Genomic DNA, 23082 nt, shown 5'->3' with positions numbered 1-23082 from the left:
TTTGGCAAAGGTGCCGAAGTAAAATTCAATAGGGAGAGGGAAGTCCTAACAACAAATGGTATAGAACCACTAGATATCCTTCTGGATTCAAGTGAGCCTGGACTCCTAGCTTACGCACAAAAATTAATTCAACATAGACCACAGACCCAAAAACAAGAATTGAAACTATAGAAAATAAGAGAGTATCTTGGGGCGCCTGGGTGGCTCAGATGGTTAAGCATCTGCCTTCAGCTCAGGTCATGATCTCAGGGTCCTGGGATCGAGCCCCACATCAGGCTCCCTGCTCAGCGGGAAGCCTACTTCTCCCTCTCCCTCTACTGCTCCCCCTGCTTATACTCTCTCACTCTCTCTGTTGAGTAAATAAATAAAATCTTTAAAAAAAAGGGGGGGGGGAGTATCTTTGCTGTCAAGGGGAGACAAAGATTTTTAGACAGGACACAAAAGAAATAACTACAAAAAACGCAAATTTGGGGCGCCTGGGTGGCTCAGTTGGTTAAGCGACTGCCTTCGGCTCAGGTCATGATCCTGGAGTCCCTGGATCGAGTCCCGCATTGGGCTCCCTGCTCGGCAGGGAGTCTGCTTCTCCCTCTGACCCTCCTCCCTCTCATGCTCTCTGTCTCTCATTCTCTCTGTCTCAAATAAATAAATAAAATCTTTAAAAAACACAAATTTATAAATTAAACTTCATCAAAACAAAAAAACTTTGGCTCATCAAAACCCAGGGCTAAAAAAATGAACAGACAAGGGGCGCCTGGGTGGCTCAGTCGGTTAAGTGTCCGACTCTTGGTTTTTTTGGCTCAGGTCATGGTCTCATGGGTCCTGGGATTGAGAGCCGTGTCAGACTTCGCTCTCAGCACGGAGTCTGCTTGGGATTCTCAATCCCTCTCCCTCTCTGCCCCTCCCCCCACTCATATGCTCTCTCTCTCTCAAATAAATAAATCTTAAAAAAAAAAAAAAAAGGACAGACAAGGCAAGCAAACAATGAGAAAAAAATATTTGTAAAACGTTAAGTTGCAAAGGACTCGTATCCATGACTTTTATCCTACCACTCAAAAAGAGAAAAAAAAAAAGAAAATACACCAATAACCAAATAACACATGAAAACTTGTTCACCATCATTAGTCATCAGCAAAATGCAAATTACAAGCATAATGAGACACCACTACACACCCACTAGAATGGCTAAAATTAAAAAGACTAATCACATGGAAGTGTTGTGAGGGCGCAGAGAAACCCAGCTCTCAAACCCTGATGCCAGGAACGTAACCTTGCACGGCCACCACGGGGAAAGGTGCAGGTGGGTCTCAGAGGCCCAACGGCTCATCTTCCCTTTGACCTAACAATTCCACTCCTGGGTATTTACTGAAGACAAATGAAAATACTGTTCATAATGGAACCTCCCTCACAAGAGGGGAGGCCCTAGGCAGAGTCGGGGGAGGAAGGCAGGCTGGCAGGGGAAAGTTCTAGAAAGTCCTCTCAGCGGGAGGTGTGCTACACACGTGTATCCCTCCGTCAAAACTGCACAATGAAGATGAGCACCTTTCAGTGTAACTTGAAAGCAAATAAACAAAAAGAATTTTAAGAGAACACAATCGGACTGGCGGACAGGGTGTGGTACTTGTTAAAGCCAGGTGATGGGAAGCTGGGGGCTCACTGCCCCATTTCCAGTTTTGTTGAACTTTTAGGAAGTTAACAAAACGTCCCCTGCAGCTAAGAGCGAGACCAAAGACCAACAGAAGACACGGCTCGGTGAGGAAGCAACCGCTGGCCAGCACCCACTGGGGGCCCTGAAGCTGCTGCCCGCCCCACAGCCCCGCTGCGGCGTGCTGAGGGACGCACACCCACTCGCTGGCCCTGAAAGCCCCACAACCCACCTGCCCAGCCATCGTCAGCGTCTGCGTCCAGGTCGTCCAGGCCCTTCAGGTTTTCGGCGTTGATGATCGTGGGCCGCGGCGCCCGTCCCACCAGCTGCCTCAGCGGGCGGATGGGGCGAGTCGTTCCCAGCCTGCTTTCTTTTCTGACGAGGGCGAGAAGAGTAAAGATCTGGCCTCACGTCAAGTATACAGATGGAAGCACAACCCAATACTTTTCCCAAAAATAAGTCCTACATTGCCAAGGTTCATGGTTGCATTTAATATTTAAATCGTCTCCTTTTAAAAGAAACCTATAACGAACAAACACATCCCGGAGAAGTTCTGCCCCGTTCTGCACTTTTATACACTCAGTACTAACGCCTAGGGCAGCAGTCACAAACACGTGCCAACACGTCAACTCTTGTCAGAAACGTACAATCCTAACCCAGCCTCGTCCAGCTCCGGATCCCAGCCACCCCACACACCCTGCAGCTCAGAGTTGGTTTTCAGGTCCACTGTGGCCTCCAGAAGACAAAGCACCTTCAAACGTCAGCCCATTATCTCGTGCAGTGCCCCCAAGTGGGGGCACGCTCGATAACACAGGAGCCTTACCCATCTTGGTCATTCATCTGGAACTGTCTAAAAGGAACACGGGGTTCAAGACGGAGCTGGGGAAGGGGAAAAGATCCTCGTTCCACTGTACCCTGGTTCTCGGATGACTGCGGTGAACACATCTGAAACATAACATCAATGAACAGGATTTTCTGGTAATGGCTCACGTGCTAAGTTCCGCTTGCATTCAAATTCGTTTTGGAAAATGGAAACTGGGAAGAAGAGACAAGCAAGTCTTGGAACTGCCCAGTTAACCCTACCCCCGTATCCCCCATCTCTTTCATGCCGTCAGGAAGCACACCTGGGGACTTGCGATGTCGTAGGCAATGCCTGCCTCTCCTTTCGCTAAAGAACCAAAGGCTAAAATAATACCCACATCACCAGGGAAAGAAGCCAAAGACCCTCAAGACTTGAAAAGGGGGAGAGAAAAATGCAGAAGTAATGGACTCGTCCAAGGTAGGGCATATCAGGGCAAAGACATTGGGAGGAGAACCGAGGTGGACATTCAACCACTTAGAGGAGGTTCTGCTGGACACAAGCAATCCAACTTCATGGGAAAAAAAAATGCATACTCTGAAAACTTACAAAAGCAGGAAGCATGTCATGGTATGTAGGTGGGTGGTATACATTTCCCATGAACTGTGAAGCCCCTTTTCGGACAGGCTGAGCCGGGCGGAGAGAGGGGTCCTTAGAATCGCTGGTACATGCCGAGGAGGGGGCTCCGTCTCCCGCACTTGAGTTCCTGCTGCCCAGCTCAGTTGGGGAGGCGCTCAGAGACGTGGCAGAAATTATGTTTCGCCCACCGCCCTCCCTCCAGCTTGTCACATCTGGAAATTGAAAGGGGGCAAAAGGGGAAAGAGGAGGGGGGAGGAGGGATTGTGTGAGGTTCTGAAGGTCAAGGGACCCCCTCATTCACCAAAAACAAAAACAAAAAACCCAAAAGTGAAGAGTCAAGTGGTCGAATCTGTCAGGGAAGGTGGAGGGCAGACACCTGACCAATGAGTATGAACTTGCTGTGGGAAGTCTGGTTGTAAGAGAAATACAAAACAAGGTCCACTCACAGAGAAAACAAGTGTAAACAAGACATGGTCTTCGTTAATTAACAGAAACCACATACACCCACAGATCTAACACACGAAGAAATCAGGACACAGCCTCGATGAAAACAGCCTGGGGTTAATTTCTCCCACAAATACTGACCCATCAGGATCAGCACTAGGCTCAGCACTGGGCTTTACATTAAAACTGGAGTAAGTCCTGGGGCACGTGGCTGGCTCAGTCGGTAGAGTGTGTGACTCTTGACCTTGGGGTTGTGAGTTTGAGCTCCATGTTGGGTGTAGAGATTACTTAAAACTAAAACCTTGAAAACGGGTGTAAGTCCTGACATGTTTCAACTCTGTTTCTCAGTGACGCCTCTGGTCAGAGATTTCGCAGCTCTTAAGGTAAAGCAGAGCCCCTCGCCCTCCAAGTGGGGGTGTAGGAGGATCTGTGGCCCTACCCACCAGGCCTTCACCCCCACTCCTGCTCAGGCTCAGGGTGCTCTCCTGCAGGTCACAGACCTGCCAACCTATCTATCTTTTCAAGATGATGTGTCCCGCTGCCAAATTTAACAAGATCTGGGGGAATCAGATGAGCCCGCCCCTTCTCAGTCAATGTCTGGTTAGGAGTTGAAGCACGAAGTCCCTGAGTACTTGACCCCCAAGAGAACGAGACACAGCACAGGAGCCACAAAACCAGGGCTGGGTCCCAGCAATTCAAGCACCTTGCACGCAATCTTGGGCGAATGCTATGGTCACCGCTCTGGCCACACCTGCTCCATCTTCTCAAATGAGGAGATGCAACTGATCCCAGAAGCTGCTTCTAGTTCTAAATTTTTGTGGTCCTACAGAGCAGCTCATTTTAATCCCAGACAGCTACCCAATGCTTGGCTTGAGGAATTCGGTTACATTATTTGGAGCAGACAAAATAAGCCAGCACAGGTCACTGAAAAGGTAGCATGCGCCATTTAAGAGTCATCTCGTGATCGTTTCATTTACAGGGTATCACTTCTGACACTGAGATGCTTCGCGGATTAAGACAAGTGGACAGAAGTCCCTCATGTTTCAAGACCTAATCAAACCCTCCCTTCCCCCACCCACCCCCAAACAAACAAAAAAACATGAACCATTTCACCAACATCTTAATCTCTCACCTCTTGAGGCCATTAAAATACACATGTATTACTTGTAAGTTCTGCTCCACAATCCTGTCAACTCCTTGGCCAGACCCCAGAGGACAGGACCATGGAGACAAGTCCTAGGCTGGCTACAAACAATCCCCAGAGGAGCATGTTAAAATACAGAGATTCTAATTTGGCTGGGGAGGGAGGAGGGCCGGAAATCAGACTTTTTAACAAACTCCTCAAAGGCTCCTGACAGGATTCGGCTAGAGCAAAGAAACACTGGCTTAGAAAACAGACTCCTGAATCAGGTACGAAGTGAACGGGCCCTTGGTCTGTCTTTGCCCTGAGCAAAGCAGAACAGAACAGAACAAATGTCTGATGACAGAGGGGGAAGCAGACAGGCCTGGTTCAACCCGAAGGATGAGAAAGGGGGAGTCCTCTACAGACCAGCCTAGGGAGTAAGTCCCACAGAGGCAGGGAACAGGGTCAGTAAGCAAGCTTTGCAGGCAGAGAGCCTGGGGCTCGGGAGCACCAGCTTGTTGAGAGCATGTGTGCTTCTAAGAGGCAGAAAGGCAAAAGGAGGAGGACAGCCACTGTTCCCACATGTGCCCAGACAGGGACCACAGTGCACTTACTCTGAGGGCGGAGGCTTGGTCCTGGCCCATACGACAGATCGAAGACGCCCCTTTCCTTGCCAGCCTTGTCCTGCCCTCCAGCTGCTTTCAGCGTCGGAAACTCCTCGGGAGAGAAGGATAACAGTCGGCTTGAGCCCCTTAAACCTGCCGAGAAAAGCAGAGGACCCGGTGAGGGGCACTGACGGGCATCAACAGCTGTCGGCTTTAGCAGCCCCACGGGTCAGGAGCCACGCTGCCTGGAGCAGGCTCCTGCTGAGTGTGTCCCATCTGCACGGGACAAGGAGAGCAAGACGCAGAAGGCCTGCAGGGGCTGGGACAGCAGATCACAGTCGCTCCAGCCCAGATCCTTCTCCTTGCCTCCCCAAGGCCTCCACCCCAGATCCACCCTCATTAGCAATAAACATTTCACTCCTGCAAGCCTGGGATCTGTTCCTTCCTTTGCTCTCCCATCCACTCCCTGATGCTATAGGCTCCTCAGAGAAGAAACCCTTCTTTAACTTTCTGGGAGCACTCAGCACCGGGAACCTGAAATCATCTTTTAGACGGATGGCTAATAATAAATGGTGCATTTTAGGGTCCAGTGGGATCTGCTGCTTGTATCTGGACCAAATGCCCAGCACCCTATAAACTTAACACGACAGTTACAACGTCCTGCTGTGATATGCCTTGTTCCTTCGACGAGAAAGCCAAATTTCCCCCCCAGGTATTCTTCTTAGCACCACTGATCCACGGACCCGTGAACTAAGGCGGGCTTGGCCAGAAACATGCAGCTGGGATTAGTGCAGACGCACAAGGCAGCAACCCACTCACTGCCCCACTTAGCGAAAAGGTCCAAGGTCAAAAACACCTGCCAGGGTGACAACGGGACACATTCCTCAGCGATGATTAACCTGAGAGATGATCTCCAAGCGTCACAAAGGAGTCCTGCTGCTCTGTGAAGGGGGACTTCGACTCTCAGAGTCGCTTGGACACGTTCAAAACCCACTGGCAAGGATGAAATATGGAAGTCGTGCCTTAAAAATACACATCTGAAGCTTAAAAACAAACACTCGGTACTTTTTTCTGCCTCAGCTGTCACGAAGGTCTTGCTCTATCCGTGGATTAAACTCACCCTCCACAGGTAAGAAAGAGGGAAGAACTCAAAATCTCAAACCAAAGCAGTAGCAGAGGGTCCCCCACCAATCCCCTATGCCACGTGGTCCCTGCGCGAAGGTCCCAGGTGGAGCCATCAGTGGGTCCCGCCGCCCCATCGGAGCCCACGAGCCTCGGGCGTCAGCCCACACCAGTCAGGCCCCCGGGGGCTGGTCCAGGTGAAACAGGCCCAACGACCATCTTCTACAAGGAGGGGTCTATCAATTCAGGAAGAGCCCTTCCGAAGCAGAGCCAGGAACATGTTTGTGGGCCTCACTGCCAAGTGCCCACCGCCCCGACGGCACCTCGGGCCTGTGACCCCCGTTCCCACCCCCGCCCAGGCCCAGGACACGTCTGTCCCTCCTCCTGGGCTCCTGGGTTCTGCCATCTCCAAGACGAGCGATCAGACGTTCACAGAGGATTTTGTCATGTTTTGGAATTATTTTCTAGACCACGTCTTATTTTTTTATAGGAAACAGAATCACAAGGTTCAAAAGTAAGAAGCCGTAAAAAGGTATGAACAGATGACGCCCCCCCCCCCCCCGCCCACCGCCTACTTCCGACGCCCTCAGAAACAGGCTGCTTCCAGCTCCACTCCCTCCCTTCCTCTGAGGCTCCCTTCCAGACTCTTCTCTAATGCACATACATGTTTTAGAAGTAGATTTTCCCTCATCTGAATTTTTTTCATGAATAGTAGTAACATACCGTACGTACTACTCCACACTTTTTTTCATTTAAGAATGTATCTTATAACCTAGGGATCTTGCCAGATCCATGTAAAAATGCTTTTTTTCCTTATAGGCAAGTAGTATTTCATTAAAGCACCCAAATCTGGTGGACATGTCAAGTGATTATTCCCAATCTTTTGCTGTTATAATGTTGCAAGGAGTATCCTGTACATATGTCCTTTCTCACAGGGGCAAAGATCATTCTAGGGGGTTTCCACACAACGGAACTGCTAGGTCGAAGGGTGTGCATATCAGTGTTTGGATAATGGCCAAGCTGCCCTCCACGGGGGTTGTGCCAATTTACACTAGGATTTTTTTAACCTCTGTAGTTTTTTTTTTTTAAGATTTTATTTATTTATGAGAGAGAGAGAGAGAGAGCACGCACAAGCAGGGGGAGCAGCAGGCAGAGGGAGAAGAGCCCAATGCGGGGGTTCTAGGGGGCTAGATCCCAAGACCCGAGCCAAAGGCAGAAGCCTAACTGACTCAGCCACCCAGGCCCCCCTATAGTTCTTTTTAAACACAAATTAATACATTTGATTTACTTAAAAAAAGTTCTAGCCTTACAGAATAAAGGCTTTCGAAAGCAAGGACTACTGTGAAAACAACCTAGTGAGTGCTCTTTATAAAGCCTCTTTAAAGACCTAATTGTAGGGGACTGAGACACGTCTTGCCCCCTCTATCTCACCCTACAGACTGGAGCATAAAGCTCCCTTACAGACGGGACAGACGCAGGCCGAGCTCTCCTGCCCTGAGCTCCCCTGGAGGAGCTGGTGCTTGACAACACTCGGCACACTGCTGCCTGATGTGTCATTCCCCACCAGAGACCGAGGACAGAGCCTCCGGCCACGCAGAAGGGACACGTGCACTGGGCAAGGCGGGGGGGGGGGGGTTCGGGGCAGGCAGGACGTTAGCTGTTTTTCTACGCAAGCTACAGAAGGTGGCAGCCGAAGCCTCGGCTGTCGCACGGAGAAGGTGCCGCCAGGACCGGGGGTTAGAGGGTACGCAAAGCAGCCAGAGAGTGCTCTTCACAGGAGAAAGGGCAATCATGGGCTCCCACTCCCACCAGCAGCCCCCTCCTTCCAGCATCATCCAGTTTGGTCCGCACAGTGTGCTAGAAATACTCGAGCAAACAGTGACAAATTAGGAGGGCTCATGTAGAAAAATCTGGATTTTTGGCTTCTCTCAAAAAGCGCCCACTGAGCCTGGGCCTGCCTTCTCTGAGGGCTGCTGTCACCGGAGGTGGGCAGAGTCTGGCCGCGCTCTCGGCCTGCCTGGGAAGCCGTCAGATGGGCCACTGAGCGGTCCCTGAAAGCCGAGCACCTCCTCCTGCCGCTCTCCCCGTCCCCGCTGCGGAGCGGCTCTGCCTGGCGAGACCTCTCGAGTCGGGCATGACACAAACGGTAACAAGTACCGTGTAAGCCACGAATGCTCTGGTGTCACCGTCCAAAAAGCAAGCAGCTCAATTCCCAGGCCCGAGCTCGGCTCACGCCACACCACGCGACACCTCCTCCTCGCAGGCCCGGGAGAGACAAAGTGGACGCACGTCAGCCACACTGCTGAGCAGGTCTCAACTCCCCCGGCAGCACAGCCGAGACAGAGAGCGGCAGGGCCAGTGTCCAGCCTCCCCACACACCTCAGGAGGAATGTCTTGACTAATAGCATTCACGGAAATCAAAGAGCCGACAAGCCTTGCGGAGTCAGCGCTCCCACCCCTGGGGCAGAGGGAAAGGCTCCACTGAGCAGAAGCTCACTCAGGTGAGGGCTTCCACAAAGCTTTAAGCCAAGAGCTGCCACAACCCAAGGGGAACAGTCCAGAAAAGGTACTTGTCCCTCCCACACACCCAGCCCAACACCACCTACCCACACTTACCACCTTCGTGTCCTGCTGGCTTTCCATTCAGCTGTGCCCATGACTTTGGTCCACCTGGCACTGAATTTGTGTTCTGAAAGAAGGAAGGAAATGAGAACAAAGCCAGCCCAACTGGCCTGCTTTCCTCCCAGCTTCCCACCTGTGCAGCGGTCTGAGCGTCAGGAGCTGCCAGGCCCACAGCACAGGTGAGGAGCGGGACGGAGGGCATGGCCAGCTCACGCAGCTGGTCCCACAGCAAAGCCAGGACTCAAGCCCACATCCCCTTCATGCTGCACTCCAGAACATACTGTCAGGTCGCCTCTCGCGCCCACACAGCACTACTGTGCCTCGTTCCAGAGATAAATACCAGACCCCAATTCTAGTATGTGTCTCAAAAATCACGTGCCCTTGGGGCGCCTGGGTGGCTCAGTCGGTTGAGCAACTGCCTTCGGCTCAGGTCATGATCCTGGAGTCCCGGGATCGAGTCCCGCATCGGGCTCCCTGCTCGGCGGGGAGCCTGCTTCTCCCTGTGACCCTCCCCCCTCTCATGTGCTCTCTCTCTCATTCTCTCTCTCAAATAAATAAATAAAATCTTTAAAAAAAAAAAAAATCTTAAAAAAAAAAATTCTAGGGCGCCTGGGTGGCTCAGTTGGTTAAGCGACTGCCTTCGGCTCAGGTCATGATCCTGGAGTCCCAGGATCAAGTCCCGCATCGGGCTCCCTGCTCGGTGGGGAGTCTGCTTCTCCCTCTGACCCTCCCCCGTCTTACGCTCTATCACATTCTCTCTCTCAAATAAATAAATCTTTAAAAAAAAAAAGAGGAGTCCTCCTTCAAAAGGTCTACTTAAAAAAAAAAAAATCACGTTCCCCTGCCAGCAAAGGAGAGCTAGCACAAGAAAGCTGGCGCGCCTCATCTTTCACCGGATGGGCCACCACGCCGCTTTCCGTTAATTACTGTCATTCTACAAGGCACAACTACTCAAGTGAGGACTTCCTCTTCCACTAACCTGGGCTCGCCAGGCTCGCACGCAATCCTAGCAGCTAACCCAGGAGCTAACAGTGCCGAAAGCTCACAGCAGGCGAGGTGTTATGCTAGGCACACCCCGCCGGAGCAAATCCTCCCACACCCTGGGAAGGTTCTAGTCCTATCCCAACCGAGGCTCAGAAAGGAGTGGCCAGTCCCAATTAGGAGGGCAGGACCAGGGCTTTGTCCCCACTCGGCCCGCATCCCAAGCCCCGTCAAGTCCCCAGCCACTGAGTCCAATGCTTTCCCAACAGCATTCAACCTAGCAGCCTTCCCCCTCCAACGGAAGGTAAAAACGCACGAAACAAAGCTGGTGCAGCATGACATTTCAGCACTTACTGGGTCAAACGTCACATTAAGTAATGACTCTTTCCCGCCCAGCACAGCCACCCGCACCACCACACTCAGGGCACACGGCTGCAGAACTGACTAGATCTCACAATCCATTCATTTACCAGGAGTTGCTCTGGGGTTTACCTGAGTGCTCTGGGATGGCCACAGGCCCCTGCGACTGGCCGGCCCCCCGGGAAGCACAGGGGCCCCAAGGCCCCACAGCCTCCCACTCGGTGTCTGCAGCCCTCGCCCACCAAAGGCACCAAATGGGAAGGGAATGGCTCAGGGCTGAGCAGCGGTCCTAACGTTGCCATCAGAGTTCCTGGTGCGCCTCTGACAAGAGCAGAAGTGCTGTCGGGCCTCCGGGGCGAGGCTTTAGAGGCTGGGGAACACTGGGAGTTCCTTCTCATGGCCACCCCGTGGGAAAAGCTGAGCCCCGGGCAGGGCGACCAGCACGCTGGCCCCGGGCCGGGGCTCTGACCCTCCGCAGATGCCAGGAGCATGCCAGGCCCTGCCCAGACTCTGCAGTCCCGGGGTACAGGACAGATCCACTTCCAGCCGCTCCCAAGGTGAGTCTGACCTACAGCAAGGGCTGCAAGACCCAGGCTCCCCCAATCTCTTAGCTTCCAACTCCAGGACACAGATCCGGACTCAACTCCGTGCTCTGACTGGGCGCCAGGTACTGGTGGATTCAGGCCAAGGAACACGGGAACTTCGTGTGAATGTGGGCTTCTTTTACCTTTTCCTTTAATTTCAAAAGCACAGTTCAGTGTTGGGTGGGGGAGGGTGCCCTTCTGGTGCCCAGGGAGCAGTACAAAATGAAAACACAGTAGTGCAGGTTGTTTTCCAGAGAGCTGCTGAGTGCTAGGTACCTATCTACACATCTTGTGGTCTTCTAAAAAATCTGTAGACGTCTCATCTGGATTTCCAGCTACCAGCTAAGCGTATCCTCCTGCTGATCCATGAAACCCACAGACAGACTCCGATGGACAATACATTATGAGCCCTTGCTTAAATCCTGACTTTCTGTTTAGGAAAACACTATTTATTCATTATTTTTAAGATTTTATTTTTTAAGTAATCTCTATACCCAACACGGGGCTTTAACTCACAACCCCAAGATCAAGAGCTGCATGCTCCACCGACTAAGGCAGCCAGGCACCCCCAGGAGAACACTTTACATGCATCAACAAATAAAGGGTCATAGGTCAGTATTTCCCAAAGTTGTTCTTAGAGACGCTAGTCTCTGAAGACGGTCCCTCAGACAGGTTTCCTAGGACAGATGGGTTCCGGGAACACCATCCGCTAAGTCTTCGTAGAGTCACAGCACACGCGAACCCACTGAAGACACTGACGAGAAGTCGGACAGTAAAGGAGCTCTTGCTTAACTTTGTTTTTCAACTCACCTGACCCCCGAACCTTCCTGTGACCTGACCGGTCCCCATGGAGCACAGCGGGGGACCCTGATCTGGCCTGTGGCTCACCCCCGTGACCTCGCCTGAAGGCAAGTCACCAGAAAGCAAATTAGCTGTCTGTACTCTGTTCTGGATCTGGGGGTCTTTCTCCAAAAGCCGCAGATTCAAGGCACCTCACGGGACCCCGACAATGTCCCGTGCTCCTGTCCCACGGCCCCCCGCCAGGCTCGCCTCTGGAAGGAGCGGGGCACGCGGCACCTACCTCCTGGCTGCTCGACTGTGTCGGCTTCTGTAAGCTGGAGACAGGCCTCTGCAAACCCGGCTGCGGCAGCGACTCCGGCGGCGGAGAGCCCGTCACACTGGAACTGGACAAGGCAGGGGGCGCGGGGGTCAGAGGGGTGGGCGCGCGGGCCCCCCTGCGCCTGCCGGAGCCTCGGCAGCAACACGGGAGCTCCCCAGCAGACTCTCACGCCGCAGAGCCCATGAGACGCCGGGCCCCCTCCGAGGCCTGGCCGCTGCCGGGCAGGACAGTCGTCGGCGCCCTGGCAGAGCCGCTCCTGCACCACCCGGGAGCCCACCGTGAGCTGGAGGGACTGCCAACAGGGAAACCAAGTCAGCAAGGGAAGGGGCTCGGAGCCCCAGACTCTGACCAAGAGCTCACGGCAGTGCAGGGGGCTGATGGCTTTGAGATGTGATTTTTCTCCTGGCTTATAAAAGAAATATGTGCCCAGAATAAAAATAAATGTGTAAATATATATAACACAGAATTTGTCACGATCTCATCCTCCAGAGTGAAACGCCAAGCAGATTTTGCTATATATATATTAACATAGTATTTTTTTAACACGAGTGGGATAACACCACACACACAATTCGTAGCTTTTGTACTTAACGTATCTACCGTGCTTTCAGGACAGCACACGGATCTACCTCTTTGTTTTAGAGACACAGTACAACTGGATGGGCCCCCATCCCCAATTTTTTTTCCCATTACTGGCAAAATTTCGAAGAGCACTTCTTAATACGTATCTTTGCACACTTCTGCATCATTCAGTAGTCTAAGAGGCTCTGGAGTTTACAAGGTATGGCCCAGGCGCCCTCCAAAGAAGACTGTGTCAGTCGATACTCAACGAGGGGCCGTGAGGAAGACGTCTGCTCCCCCAGAGCCTTCTGGGCACTTGTTCCACCGAGGAGACCCGAGGAGGGCAGCAGTCCGTCAGCCAGTCTCCCCCGATGCCGGGGGCTCACCAGTAAGCTGACCCCAAATGCTACTCACACACATACGCTGCTGGGGTTGACACGACCCAAGGAACCCAGCGTGCAGCACGACTACAAAATGAAGGCCCTAATGTCCTTTCACATTACCTTCTACCTACAACAGAAGCTTCTATGTAGTGTCGCTCTTGTGTTCTCCAAACCTAAGCACAGAGTCCCAGCAGTGGTGGCCCTCACCCCATCACCTCCCTGAGACTCTGAGGGAGGACGAGGCCCAGGGGAACAGAGGACCAGCGCCTGGGGTCCACGGCCTCGTCCAGTGCCCCGTCCCGACCTTCCCCTGGCTGACGTGCTGCGGCACGGCCTGATCCCTTCTGCGCCAGTAACGGCAGGACCCCACAGAAGGAGGGAGTGAGGCCCTGTCCTCGCTCTCTGGAACTTCCCGTGGCGGAGGCAAAGCAGGACTTATGTTGAAATGTACAACATCCACGTCATTACAGGGTCTGTAGCATCTGCCATCCGAACAGAATGACAGCAGCAGCTCACACCTGCCACACACCTTCTCCGTGCCAGGTACCTGACCTGCGGCAGCTCGCCTATTTCCCACAACCACCCAGGACAGGGGAGCTCACAAATCAAATCCCTCTCCAGGTTCCAGAAAGCTAGTAGGAAGTGGCCTGGCTGATCCTAACAGTCAGGCCTTACCGTCAACCTGTATGACTCCTAAACAAATGGTTAGAAAATTTTTAAAAACAGCTTTTCAGACTCTACTTTGGTTATTACTCCTTTATGCTCATGTGACTGAACCATGTGCTCACTCTCTACATGTTGTCTGAAGTAACTGCAGGCAAGTTTTACAGAAGCCGCCACGGCCGGGGCGTCTGGGTGGCTTAGCCGGTTGAGCGGCCAACTCTTGGTGTCGGCTCAGGTCATGATCTCAGGGTTGTGAGACCGAGCTCTGCGTCTGGCTCTGCGCTGAGCCTGGAGCCTGCTGGAGACTCTCTCCCCCTCTACTCCTCCTCCTCCCCCTCCCACCCCCGCACTCGCACGCGCACTCCCTCTCTCTAAAAAAAGTTATCATGGCCATTTCCGGCAAGAGAAAAGGACACGGGTTGGCAGGCTGTGCTCTAGGTCACTTTGACTCTCTGGATCCCGAGCACCGGCAGCCAGAGCACAAGAGGAGATTGAGGGCAGGAAGACGTATGAGACCAGACTGTGTTGTTCTCACTCCCCAGCAGGCAAACCCTAGCAGCAGGTCCTGCCGGCCAGCCTTAGCAAGGTCCTGTCCCTCTCTGGTCCCCTCCCAGCACAAATCCCAAATCCTCCCTCCTCGCCACCCTTATGGCTGGCTGGCGCCCAGCAGAGGAGACTCGCAGTGGAAGGTGGGAGGGAGGGGCCCAGGTCACATGCCCGGGGCAGAGCTGGAACGGGCCCCCAGCAGCCACAACATTTGCTGTGTTGCTCACATGATTTTTGTGCCAGACCCTGGGCCTCCTAAGGCTCCCGTAAGTGCTGTGCTGGCAGTGGTGGGAGCCTACAGGGAGGCTGCATATCAATCCTGAATAATGAGGATTCTGGATTGTTCGCCTTCATAACTGGGTCTGTTTGGAGCAACTAAGTGCAGCAGTCTTTGTGGAAAGCTGCTGGCCCCGAAGCTGGGAAGACAGCCTCCTCCTCACCCTGGAACCAACAGAAAGGGACTACCAGCAGAATGGAGTGTTCGAGCACCCGCCCCGTCCACAATGGCCCTTCCTGGCTCAGGAACTGGCACCGAGGCATTGCATAAGCTCCTCTGGGGTGATGAGGCCCTTCCTAATAAGGCACAGGGGACACTGGTCACCGGGGACGAGGCAGCCCACAGAAGCCCTGCTGCATCAGCTCCAAAAGCCAGGAAAAACGAGAGCAGGGAGCAAGAAACGACCAAGCAGCGGGAGTCAGGGTGAAAGAAGCTTCCTCTGGGATCTCCCCGGTTCTCCAGCTCTGCACTGCCTTCTGCAGAAGGAAAGGGGGCCACAGCACTCCATGAGGCTCCAGCTCCCCACCCACACCTGCCCCCGCTGCTCTCACCTCTTTGGGTCTTGCTGATCCTGCTTGTTTGCCCATCCCGTTCCGTCCTTGGGAACTATCACGATGTTGGGGTCGTTTCCTCTGTTTTCAGACTTCAAGCTTGGCAGGTTTGCAGGTGGTGGCATGCGCCGGGCTGTGGCAACTTTCCCGAGACTCTGTAAGCCATGTCGAGGAATAACTGCACGAAGAGAGGGGTGGAAACAGACAAGTTTCAGAAGCAAAGAGGCCGGTCAGTCAACTGCTCCTTCAAGCTCTAAGCAATGACGACAAAGACAGCCAAACAGACGCAAGGGGCAGCCTGCGTGCAAACAAACGAAACGGTCTGGGAGCTGCTTCGGCCGCTTAACAAGGCCTTGGCCTTCGCCGAGGCCTCGGAGCCACGGAAGCGGCTGACATCTGTGCCGAGGCTTCCATTTTCCTAGCGGGCAAGAGCAGGTGCAGGGAGTTTATGCCACAGGCGGGGAACCAGGCCCAGACACCTCCGCCCCATGTGGTAACCACCCCTCCTCAAGCTGAGGTTGCTCTGGCCCCGTTGTGGCAGGACAGAAGGGACAGCCTCTGCCAAGTCCCGTGCCAGGCCTGAGCAGGGCCCCTCAACATTCCCCAAATCCTCCCAGGGTATGGATGGTGTCAACAGGATTTTCCCACCAAGCTCCAGAATGTCAGAACCAGGAAGCCTAAGACAGGGTAACTAATGCAAATGAAGTCCCAGTCTACCCCATGGGGGGAAACCGATCCCCGGCTTCCAGGAGATAAGACAGAAGAGGACACAATCCCATGGAAGCAGAGCCAGGATATCCAGGCCCTGAAATCAGACACCAACAGGAGCAGGGGGGCGATTCTGCGTCCCCAGAGCTGCCAGGTGACCACTCCACGCCCAGAAGGCAGTCTGACCAAGCGAATTCCTGGCCTGGGGTTTCTCATGTAAGGGAAAGCGGAGAGAACTGGCCTCACCCCGGTTCTTACCTGAGGATCTGACTGCGTCTACTGATTTTCCTTTATACTTATCAAACAGGCTGAGAGTCGAATACTTGCTTTTCCCATCCTTGCCCTTGGTTATTTGCCCCAAACGATCGGACATTGCGATGAAATGTCATCTAGTAAGGAAATTTTTCTCGGCACCGCTCCCAATCTGCCTTTGAAATGTTAAAAAAAAAAGAGCGTTATTCCACCAGAATCCCTGAGGCAGTGGACTGAATTCTTCAGGGATCACGGATCTCCTTGAAGACCTGAAGAAAGCCTTGGATTCTGTCCCTAGAAAAACGCCCTTACCACACACAGGCCGTTCTGCACACATTTAAAGAGCATTTTGTTGTAGGTCCCTCCCCCACCCCCAAAGTTAAGAAGTCCTATTCTGTCTGAATTGACCAGAGTCTACTGCTCACCGATGACACTGAAATGTAAACCTTTCCACAGTGAGTCCTCTTGCCAAGTCAAGGACAGCTCTTCAAGATGGAAAAATAAGTGCTCATCACTGTAGCACATCCATGTAACATCAAAGCTCAGGCAGAGTAGGGGAGGTACAGAACCTGCCTACGGAAAGCTGTTCATTTCAAGGATGAGCAAAACCAAATCAAAGGGTAGCAACCAGAATCAGGAAGCCTTCAGGAACAGCCGGGTGTGTGCACTTCTCAAACCAAAGAACCAGCATCCAGAGAAAAAGCATCTGCTCAGGCAACACAAGCAGGGCTCTCTGGGGTGCAGACTCAGCAGCAGCACCCCCAGGGGCAGACCACGCGGGGGCTCCACTGCCCCCTCCACTTAGAAAATCTTGACAAGATGACCAAGAAGGCAGCTCCTAACCTCTGCCACTTTCTAATTTCCTTCGGGCTTCTACAAGTCCATTAGCATGTTACTCATTCATTCACTCAAATACGAGCGCGTGCTGCCAACGGTGAGTGAGTGCCGCCTGGTAGGGGACTCACCTGGGGACTAAGAGCTTCCACGTCTTTTATCCTATACTCAAGAGGTTCTTGGTTATTGTTTCTAAAACTTGATCATGATAAATAAACTTGTAGAAGCGACTATTACTTCCCATTGGAATTCGTGTATGGGGAAGAAAGTTAAAGCATCCACTTAGACATACTGCTAATATGTATGTCAGAGGTACCTGCAAACACTGATATTCGCTGATAATAAAAGGCGCCTGGGGGCAGTAGCCACAGTATGGTTTGCTCTTTTACCCTATTCAGAAGCCATGCAGGCCGGAAGGAACAGCCCCAGTGTGCTGGCAAAGCACTCTGCACCCCCCGGGATGACTTTAAGATAAAATCCTATATATTATGGATTTATATATTTAAGATAAAATCCTATATATTATGATCCAAGACTTTATATAAAGCACAGGGAGCAACGATCAGTTACAAACTGGGGCCAAAAAAGTGTAACAGGAGAGACAGTGACATCACATACCTCCAGGCTCCCGGAGCCTGGCGCCAGGCCGAAGGCGAACCAAGCTGGTTCTTACACGAAACTGGGTACATCCATCCTTTCATTCGTCTTGAAAATGAATGAAATCTCTAGGAGACTCAGCCTCAGTGAAGACACAAACCACAAACGCTCCCAAGCTTACGTGCCAGAGCCCCCTCTAGTGTGTCTGCCTCACGAGCCCGGAGTGCCCGGAGCAAAGAACGACCACAGACGGAAAATCGCCTGAAGTGTCCAAATCCTGATTCTGGTGCCCTGGGGTTCCATAACACACCGCTTTATCTTTACATCTCGCTCCCGGGAGCTGGCTCCAGGAAGTTTCTGCTCCACGCCCCCAACAGTCATAACTAATAACAGCATTCTTCCCCCACGATGGGCGGTAAGCCCCTCAGGGCAGGAACTGGATTGTATTTTCATCAGAATAACTGGTATTTAACAGGACCTCAAATGTAAATCAGCTTGAAATTCTCCACTAGGATTGGAGGAGATCTAACTTTTAGACACTTCTATCAAATCAAAAGATCATTCGGATAGGAACATGAAACCCCCCTGACTATTAACAGAAGCCCTGGAGACTGTCACCATGGTGATGGGGACATGGGGCCCCTGCCTTACAGAGCTCACAGTCTACAACAGGGGACGGCAAACACTGGTCAGCATCCTTTCCAACGGCCTGTTTTTTTATAAGCCCTCAAACTAAGAATGATTTTTTAAAGTCATTTTTCACATTTGTTTTAAAAAACAAAGAATTTGTGACACCCTATGTGGCCCACAATGCCACAAGGAGAAAAAGTTGGCTCACCCTGGGTCTAAAAGGAAGTCTTGAACAAGGACTTTCCAAGGTCTCCAGGTCGGCAATAGCTGGGCAGCCCAGGAGAGGCTCAAGCAGGGGTCAGGGCAGGGCCCCAAAAATGGGAGGGTGGGGAGTGGGCAGGCTGAGCAGGTTACCCCATGGACTGTGATCCAGACACTTAGGGACTTGTCTACTTAGCACTCTTTTCACAAACTCAGGGGGAGGGGGGGTGGGGAACGACACGCATAACCAAGAAGTTCACATCCTAATTCCCGGAACTCTGACTTCGTTACCTTACACAGCAAAAGGGATTCTGAAGATGTGATTAACATAAGGATCTCGAGATAGGGAGATGATCCTGGATTATGTGGGCAGGCCCACAATAATCACAAGGTCCCTAGAAGAGGGAGCAGAAGGCCAGAGTCAGAAAGCTGTGGAAGCTAAGGCTGGAGCACTCTTTGAGGATGGGAGGGGCCACAGCTAGGGCTGCAGAAGCCTGGAAAAGCTGGAGAAAGCGAGGAAAGGATTCTCCCCCTGGAGCCTCCCGAAGGAACAAGCCCCACCCACACCTTGACAGTATGTAGCCCAGTAAGACTTCAGACTTCTGACCTCCAAGACTGGAGGATAGGAGGATACATTTGCACTGCATTGTTTTTTGTTTTTTTAAGATTTTATTTATTTGAGAGAGAGAGCGCATGCGCCCTTGTGAGCAGGTGGGATGGTGGCAGGAGGAGAGGGAGAAGAGGCTCCTCACTGAGCAAGGAGCTGGTCCTTGGGGCTGGATCCCAGGACCCTGAGAGCAGGGCCTAAGCTGAAGGCAGGCGCTTACCCAACTGAACCACCCAGGCACCCCTACATTTGCACTGTTTTAAGCCACTGGATTTATGGTAATTGGTTACAACAACAGAAAAGACACTCATTTGGGCGCCCGGGTGGCTCAGTCGTTAGGCGTCTGCCTTTGGCTCAGGTCATGATCCCAGGGTCCTGGGATTGAGCCCCGCATCGGGCTCCCTGCTCGGCAGGAAGCCTGCTTCTCCCTCTCCCACTCCCCCTGCTTGTGTTCCTGCTCTCGCTATCTCTCTCTCTCTGTCAAAGAAATAAATAAAATCTTTTTTAAAAAAAAAAAAAGGAAAAAAGAAAAGACACTCGTTCAAGAGGCTTTTATTAGGCATTACCATGTGCCCAGCACCGAGCCGAGCCTGGGATGCAGCTGAGGGCAACCTGGACCCACCCCTCCATATGTCCAGCCCAAAGAGATGACAAGATCCACCCACGGTCACAGAGCTAACTAATAAGAAACTCGTTCCAGAACTTTCTGCTTCAGCACAATGATGAAAAGTGGCACATCACAGCTACCTGTCTGCTGTCCCTGACCACAGCTCTCACCAGACTGGTGACCCTACAAACATTTCTGAATAAAATCACTGGTGCCTCCTTCTGGGACACATACCTTGCAGAACTACAGATTTAGCATTGTTAATTTAAATTCACCTAACTACAAAGTTCTTTACTAAATTCAAAACCAAACTGACAAAGGCCAGGGAAGGAAAAATTATTTACCAGCCATTCTGGGCTATCCCATTTCCACATGAAATCCTAAAGTACTTGACTTCTGCACATCAAATGTCTTTTAATTCTGAGACTTGACCAGAAAATACCTGTTTCCACAGATAGTGCTAAAAAGTCTGTTGGTCCAAACTTCTGCCAGTTCACTGGTACAAACAGACCTTTCTTTGATTCTGCACTGCCCGGGCCTGTGGGCAGAGGCTAGAGCGAACACAGATAGCTCTCCTGGGTCTTCCTGGTGACAACACCCGCCTGAGAACTAACCAGTCCCCACCCCCACCCCCAGGAAGCACTAGGAGACCAGAAGCCTGACCACACCCCCAGTCCTGGCACCCCTGAAAAAAACTGAAGAAAAGAAAAACCCCAGGCAAACAGGATCTGTTCTCCTGGGAACTTAGAACTGTGTCTAGGACTGTTAGTCGGTCTACAGCTGTTGCCTGAAGCCCTCCCAAGAAATCCAAGCATTCAACAAATACTATCTGAGCACCTACTATGTTCAGGTGAAATGCTTCACACCCCTGGCAACCGGCACACCTCGGGGAAGCCAGAGGAGGGCACAGACTGGACTAACGCCTGCATTGAACCTGTACATGCAGATTTGGGGAGTGCCCCCTCCTCCCACTTTTTAACCAAATTTTGCACGTGTTGACACACTATTGGCCTCCCTTGTCCTCAGTTTCCCTGTCTACAGAATTGAGGAGCCAAGACAAGATTTCCCAAGTCCCAGCTGGTTCTAAAAATCAAACACATCAGTGTTGTTAATACCGCACAGCCACAGAATTACAAATGATTTTGTCAAAGTAGCTGTCTCTTATCACACATCCAGGACTGGATCCTATATTCCTACCTAAAGCTGGGGCGCTAACAGGCAAAGCAACAGAGCCTGTGGGGGAGGGGCCGCGTACTTTTCATTTTCATGCTCCACAGTAAGACCGCACAGAGGGAGGTTCTTCCAGCCTCCAGTTTTCCCCAGAACAGCAGTCAACAAGTTACAGTCAGCCCTAAGAATATGCACCAGAGCTCTAGAGGGCCCACAAAGCATAAACTATTTACTGCCTGGCCCTTTACAAAATAAGATCACAGACACTGGCCTCAGAGCATACAGTTTCTTTCATTAAGCCAGATTTCACTGGACACAAATATAACCATTCAGGTATCCCCAACCGCATGCACCTCCAGTAAAGCAGTGCCACTCTGCTTGCCCCTTGGTTTTCACAAACATCAGGCCAGGAGCACTAACTGTTAATAGGAGTTTAAACAGCTCACAGGTATCTGCCGAGTTTCTACCCATTGAAACACACACACACACACACACACACCACACAATGGTCTCATCAGATGGCAGAGAAGTGCAGGCAAATATCTGGGTGTGAATCATGAAGCCGGACAAGAGAGAACGTGTTTCTCAGCGGCTCAGAGGCGTGTTCGTGCAAGCCCGACTCACGCCCGGATCCGGGGACAAGAACCTGCTGAGGCACAGGTCCTTGCAGACAGGCGCGGACTGAGATTGGCTCGTAGCCACAGCTTTCTCTCCCTTTGGTAGGTAACAGAATTTCTTTCCCAAATAAAATCTAATTTGGATCCTCAGTATTACATATATAACAGATACGAGCCCCGGGTGCCGCGCCAGGAGGGGTCCTGCCCGCCCCCCGCCCCCTACGTGGTAACCCCGCTCTTTCCCACAGCCAGCCACTCTGAGGCACGCCAGGGAAGCCTGCCAGGGGGCCCCCGGCGCGTTCTGAAAAGGGCTGGCCTACATGAAAATATCACCATTAGGTGGAAGAAAAAAAGGACTAAAATCCACAGGAACATAGCTTTGTGTTAGGAAGAAAAGGACATTTAAAAACAAATGCAGGTCTGCATATTCTGGCAAGTCATCTAAAGAAGTGCTCTGAGAGGCCCAGGATCTGCTGGCACGAAAACCACCAGAAAGATCCGCCCACAGAGGCAACTGAATATCCAAGCCCTGCCCCTGCAGACAGTAGCCCCACCTGCCACACAGGTTACCGGGCGGCCCGTCAGCTGCTTGCCAGGGGGAACACCTCCCTGCGCTCTCTTACCAAAAGCCATTTCCAGGACACGATTAATTTCCCTCTGCTTGGGTATGAGACGGTGCCAGACACCCAGAAGCCCACCTGGCCAGGTGATGTGGGCGGGCCTGTAACTCACCAGGGAACCAGTGCAGCCACGAGCCAGGCACCCTGCTGAGCACCCACATGTCCCCACTCTTGGAAGACACTATGCCACCAGCCTGCTTTACAGAGGACACCGAGGTACGGTCCGGACAGAGAAGTAAATCGTCAAGGTCACAAGCCTACAGGACATCAACCCTCAGGCCCTGGAGACATCACCAATACTGAGGAAGGACCTACTGTGTGCTCCAGCTCCAGCCCTGCTCTCCCTGTGCACAATCACTGGGTTGAAGATTCATGATCTGCCAGAACCGTGAGGCCAGCGTACGTGCCATGACGGTGAGGCATGAGCAGGAGCCGGGAAGGGGTGGGGGTGACACAAAGGCGGACTGTCTCCGCAGAGAAGGAACAGAAAGATCCCGCTGTGACACAAAACATATCAAAAAAGCATGATCCAACAGGGATGGAAACTGAGAGCAGGCTAGATAAACACTTGAGAAAACCACCAGAGGAGCCAGAACGGATGTAGTTGTTAGTATGCTCGTTAAGTCTCAAACAGGAAGAACCATCGCCACAAAACCCAGGTGCAAGATTAACAGATGATCCCACCCTTCTCCAACATGCCAACGTCTGGCAAAAAAGAACTTTAACTTAAGGGAGGCACCACGCCCCCTACTTCAAATCCTCAGACGCTTACGGACCATTATGTGGCGTCCACAGACTCTCCATCCCTGTCCCCAGAACACGACGTTTTCTGTGAAAGGACAGATAGTGTGTTTGGCTTTAGAGCCGCAGACCCCACCTCAGCTGCTCAGCTGACCACGTCTACCACTGCGGCAGTGACGCAATCAGACAACACAAAGTCGAGCTGTGTTCCAATAAAACTTTATTTACAAAAACAGGAGGCAGGTGGATTTGTGGCTGCAATTTGCTGATCCCTGGTCTAGAGGAAAATAATGTGTTATAGGAAGATGAATTCAAGTAAAAGAGCTTCACATATGCATCAGGACAAAGTAGGAGCTGGGGACAGAACTGGGGGGTGGGGGTGGCGAATCCCAGCTGGTTTTGCAGGGGAACTCCTGCCACCTCCCCCTCAGCAACAGCTGGGGCCAAACATTCTGCACACCTCCAGCTTTCAGAGG

General features: G+C 52.2%; 1 protein-coding gene across 11 annotated transcripts in view; it reads right to left on the bottom strand.

Annotated features, from left to right (window-relative positions):
• Window positions 1-23082, bottom strand: part of PRRC2B (proline rich coiled-coil 2B) — a 91166-nt gene that overhangs the window by 44979 nt on the left and 23105 nt on the right. For 9 of the 11 annotated variants that reach the window (XM_045883376.3, XM_045883366.3, XM_045883374.3 and 6 more), the window contains exons 2-9: window positions 15989-16158; window positions 15023-15200; window positions 12003-12105; window positions 8991-9063; window positions 5262-5405; window positions 3051-3292; window positions 2466-2587; window positions 1875-2017 (exon numbers count right to left, since the gene is read on the bottom strand). In XM_045883376.3, the coding sequence (XP_045739332.2) occupies window positions 1875-2017; window positions 2466-2587; window positions 3051-3292; window positions 5262-5405; window positions 8991-9063; window positions 12003-12105; window positions 15023-15200; window positions 15989-16103 (1120 nt within the window). In that variant the 5' untranslated portion in view covers window positions 16104-16158. Of the gene's footprint in view, window positions 1-1874; window positions 2018-2465; window positions 2588-3050; window positions 3293-5261; window positions 5406-8990; window positions 9064-12002; window positions 12106-15022; window positions 15201-15988; window positions 16159-23082 lie in introns of those variants that run through there. The other 2 variants (XM_045883367.3, XM_064579023.1) reach the window with 2 other exon arrangements.

Source organism: Mirounga angustirostris, unplaced genomic scaffold, assembly GCF_029215605.1.
Source record: "Mirounga angustirostris isolate CCGP_5_RB_7025 unplaced genomic scaffold, mMirAng1.0.hap1 SCAF_15, whole genome shotgun sequence".
NCBI lineage: Eukaryota > Metazoa > Chordata > Mammalia > Carnivora > Phocidae > Mirounga > Mirounga angustirostris.
Note: the sequence above shows the minus strand (reverse complement) of the source record. Positions and strands in the feature narration are given on the sequence as shown.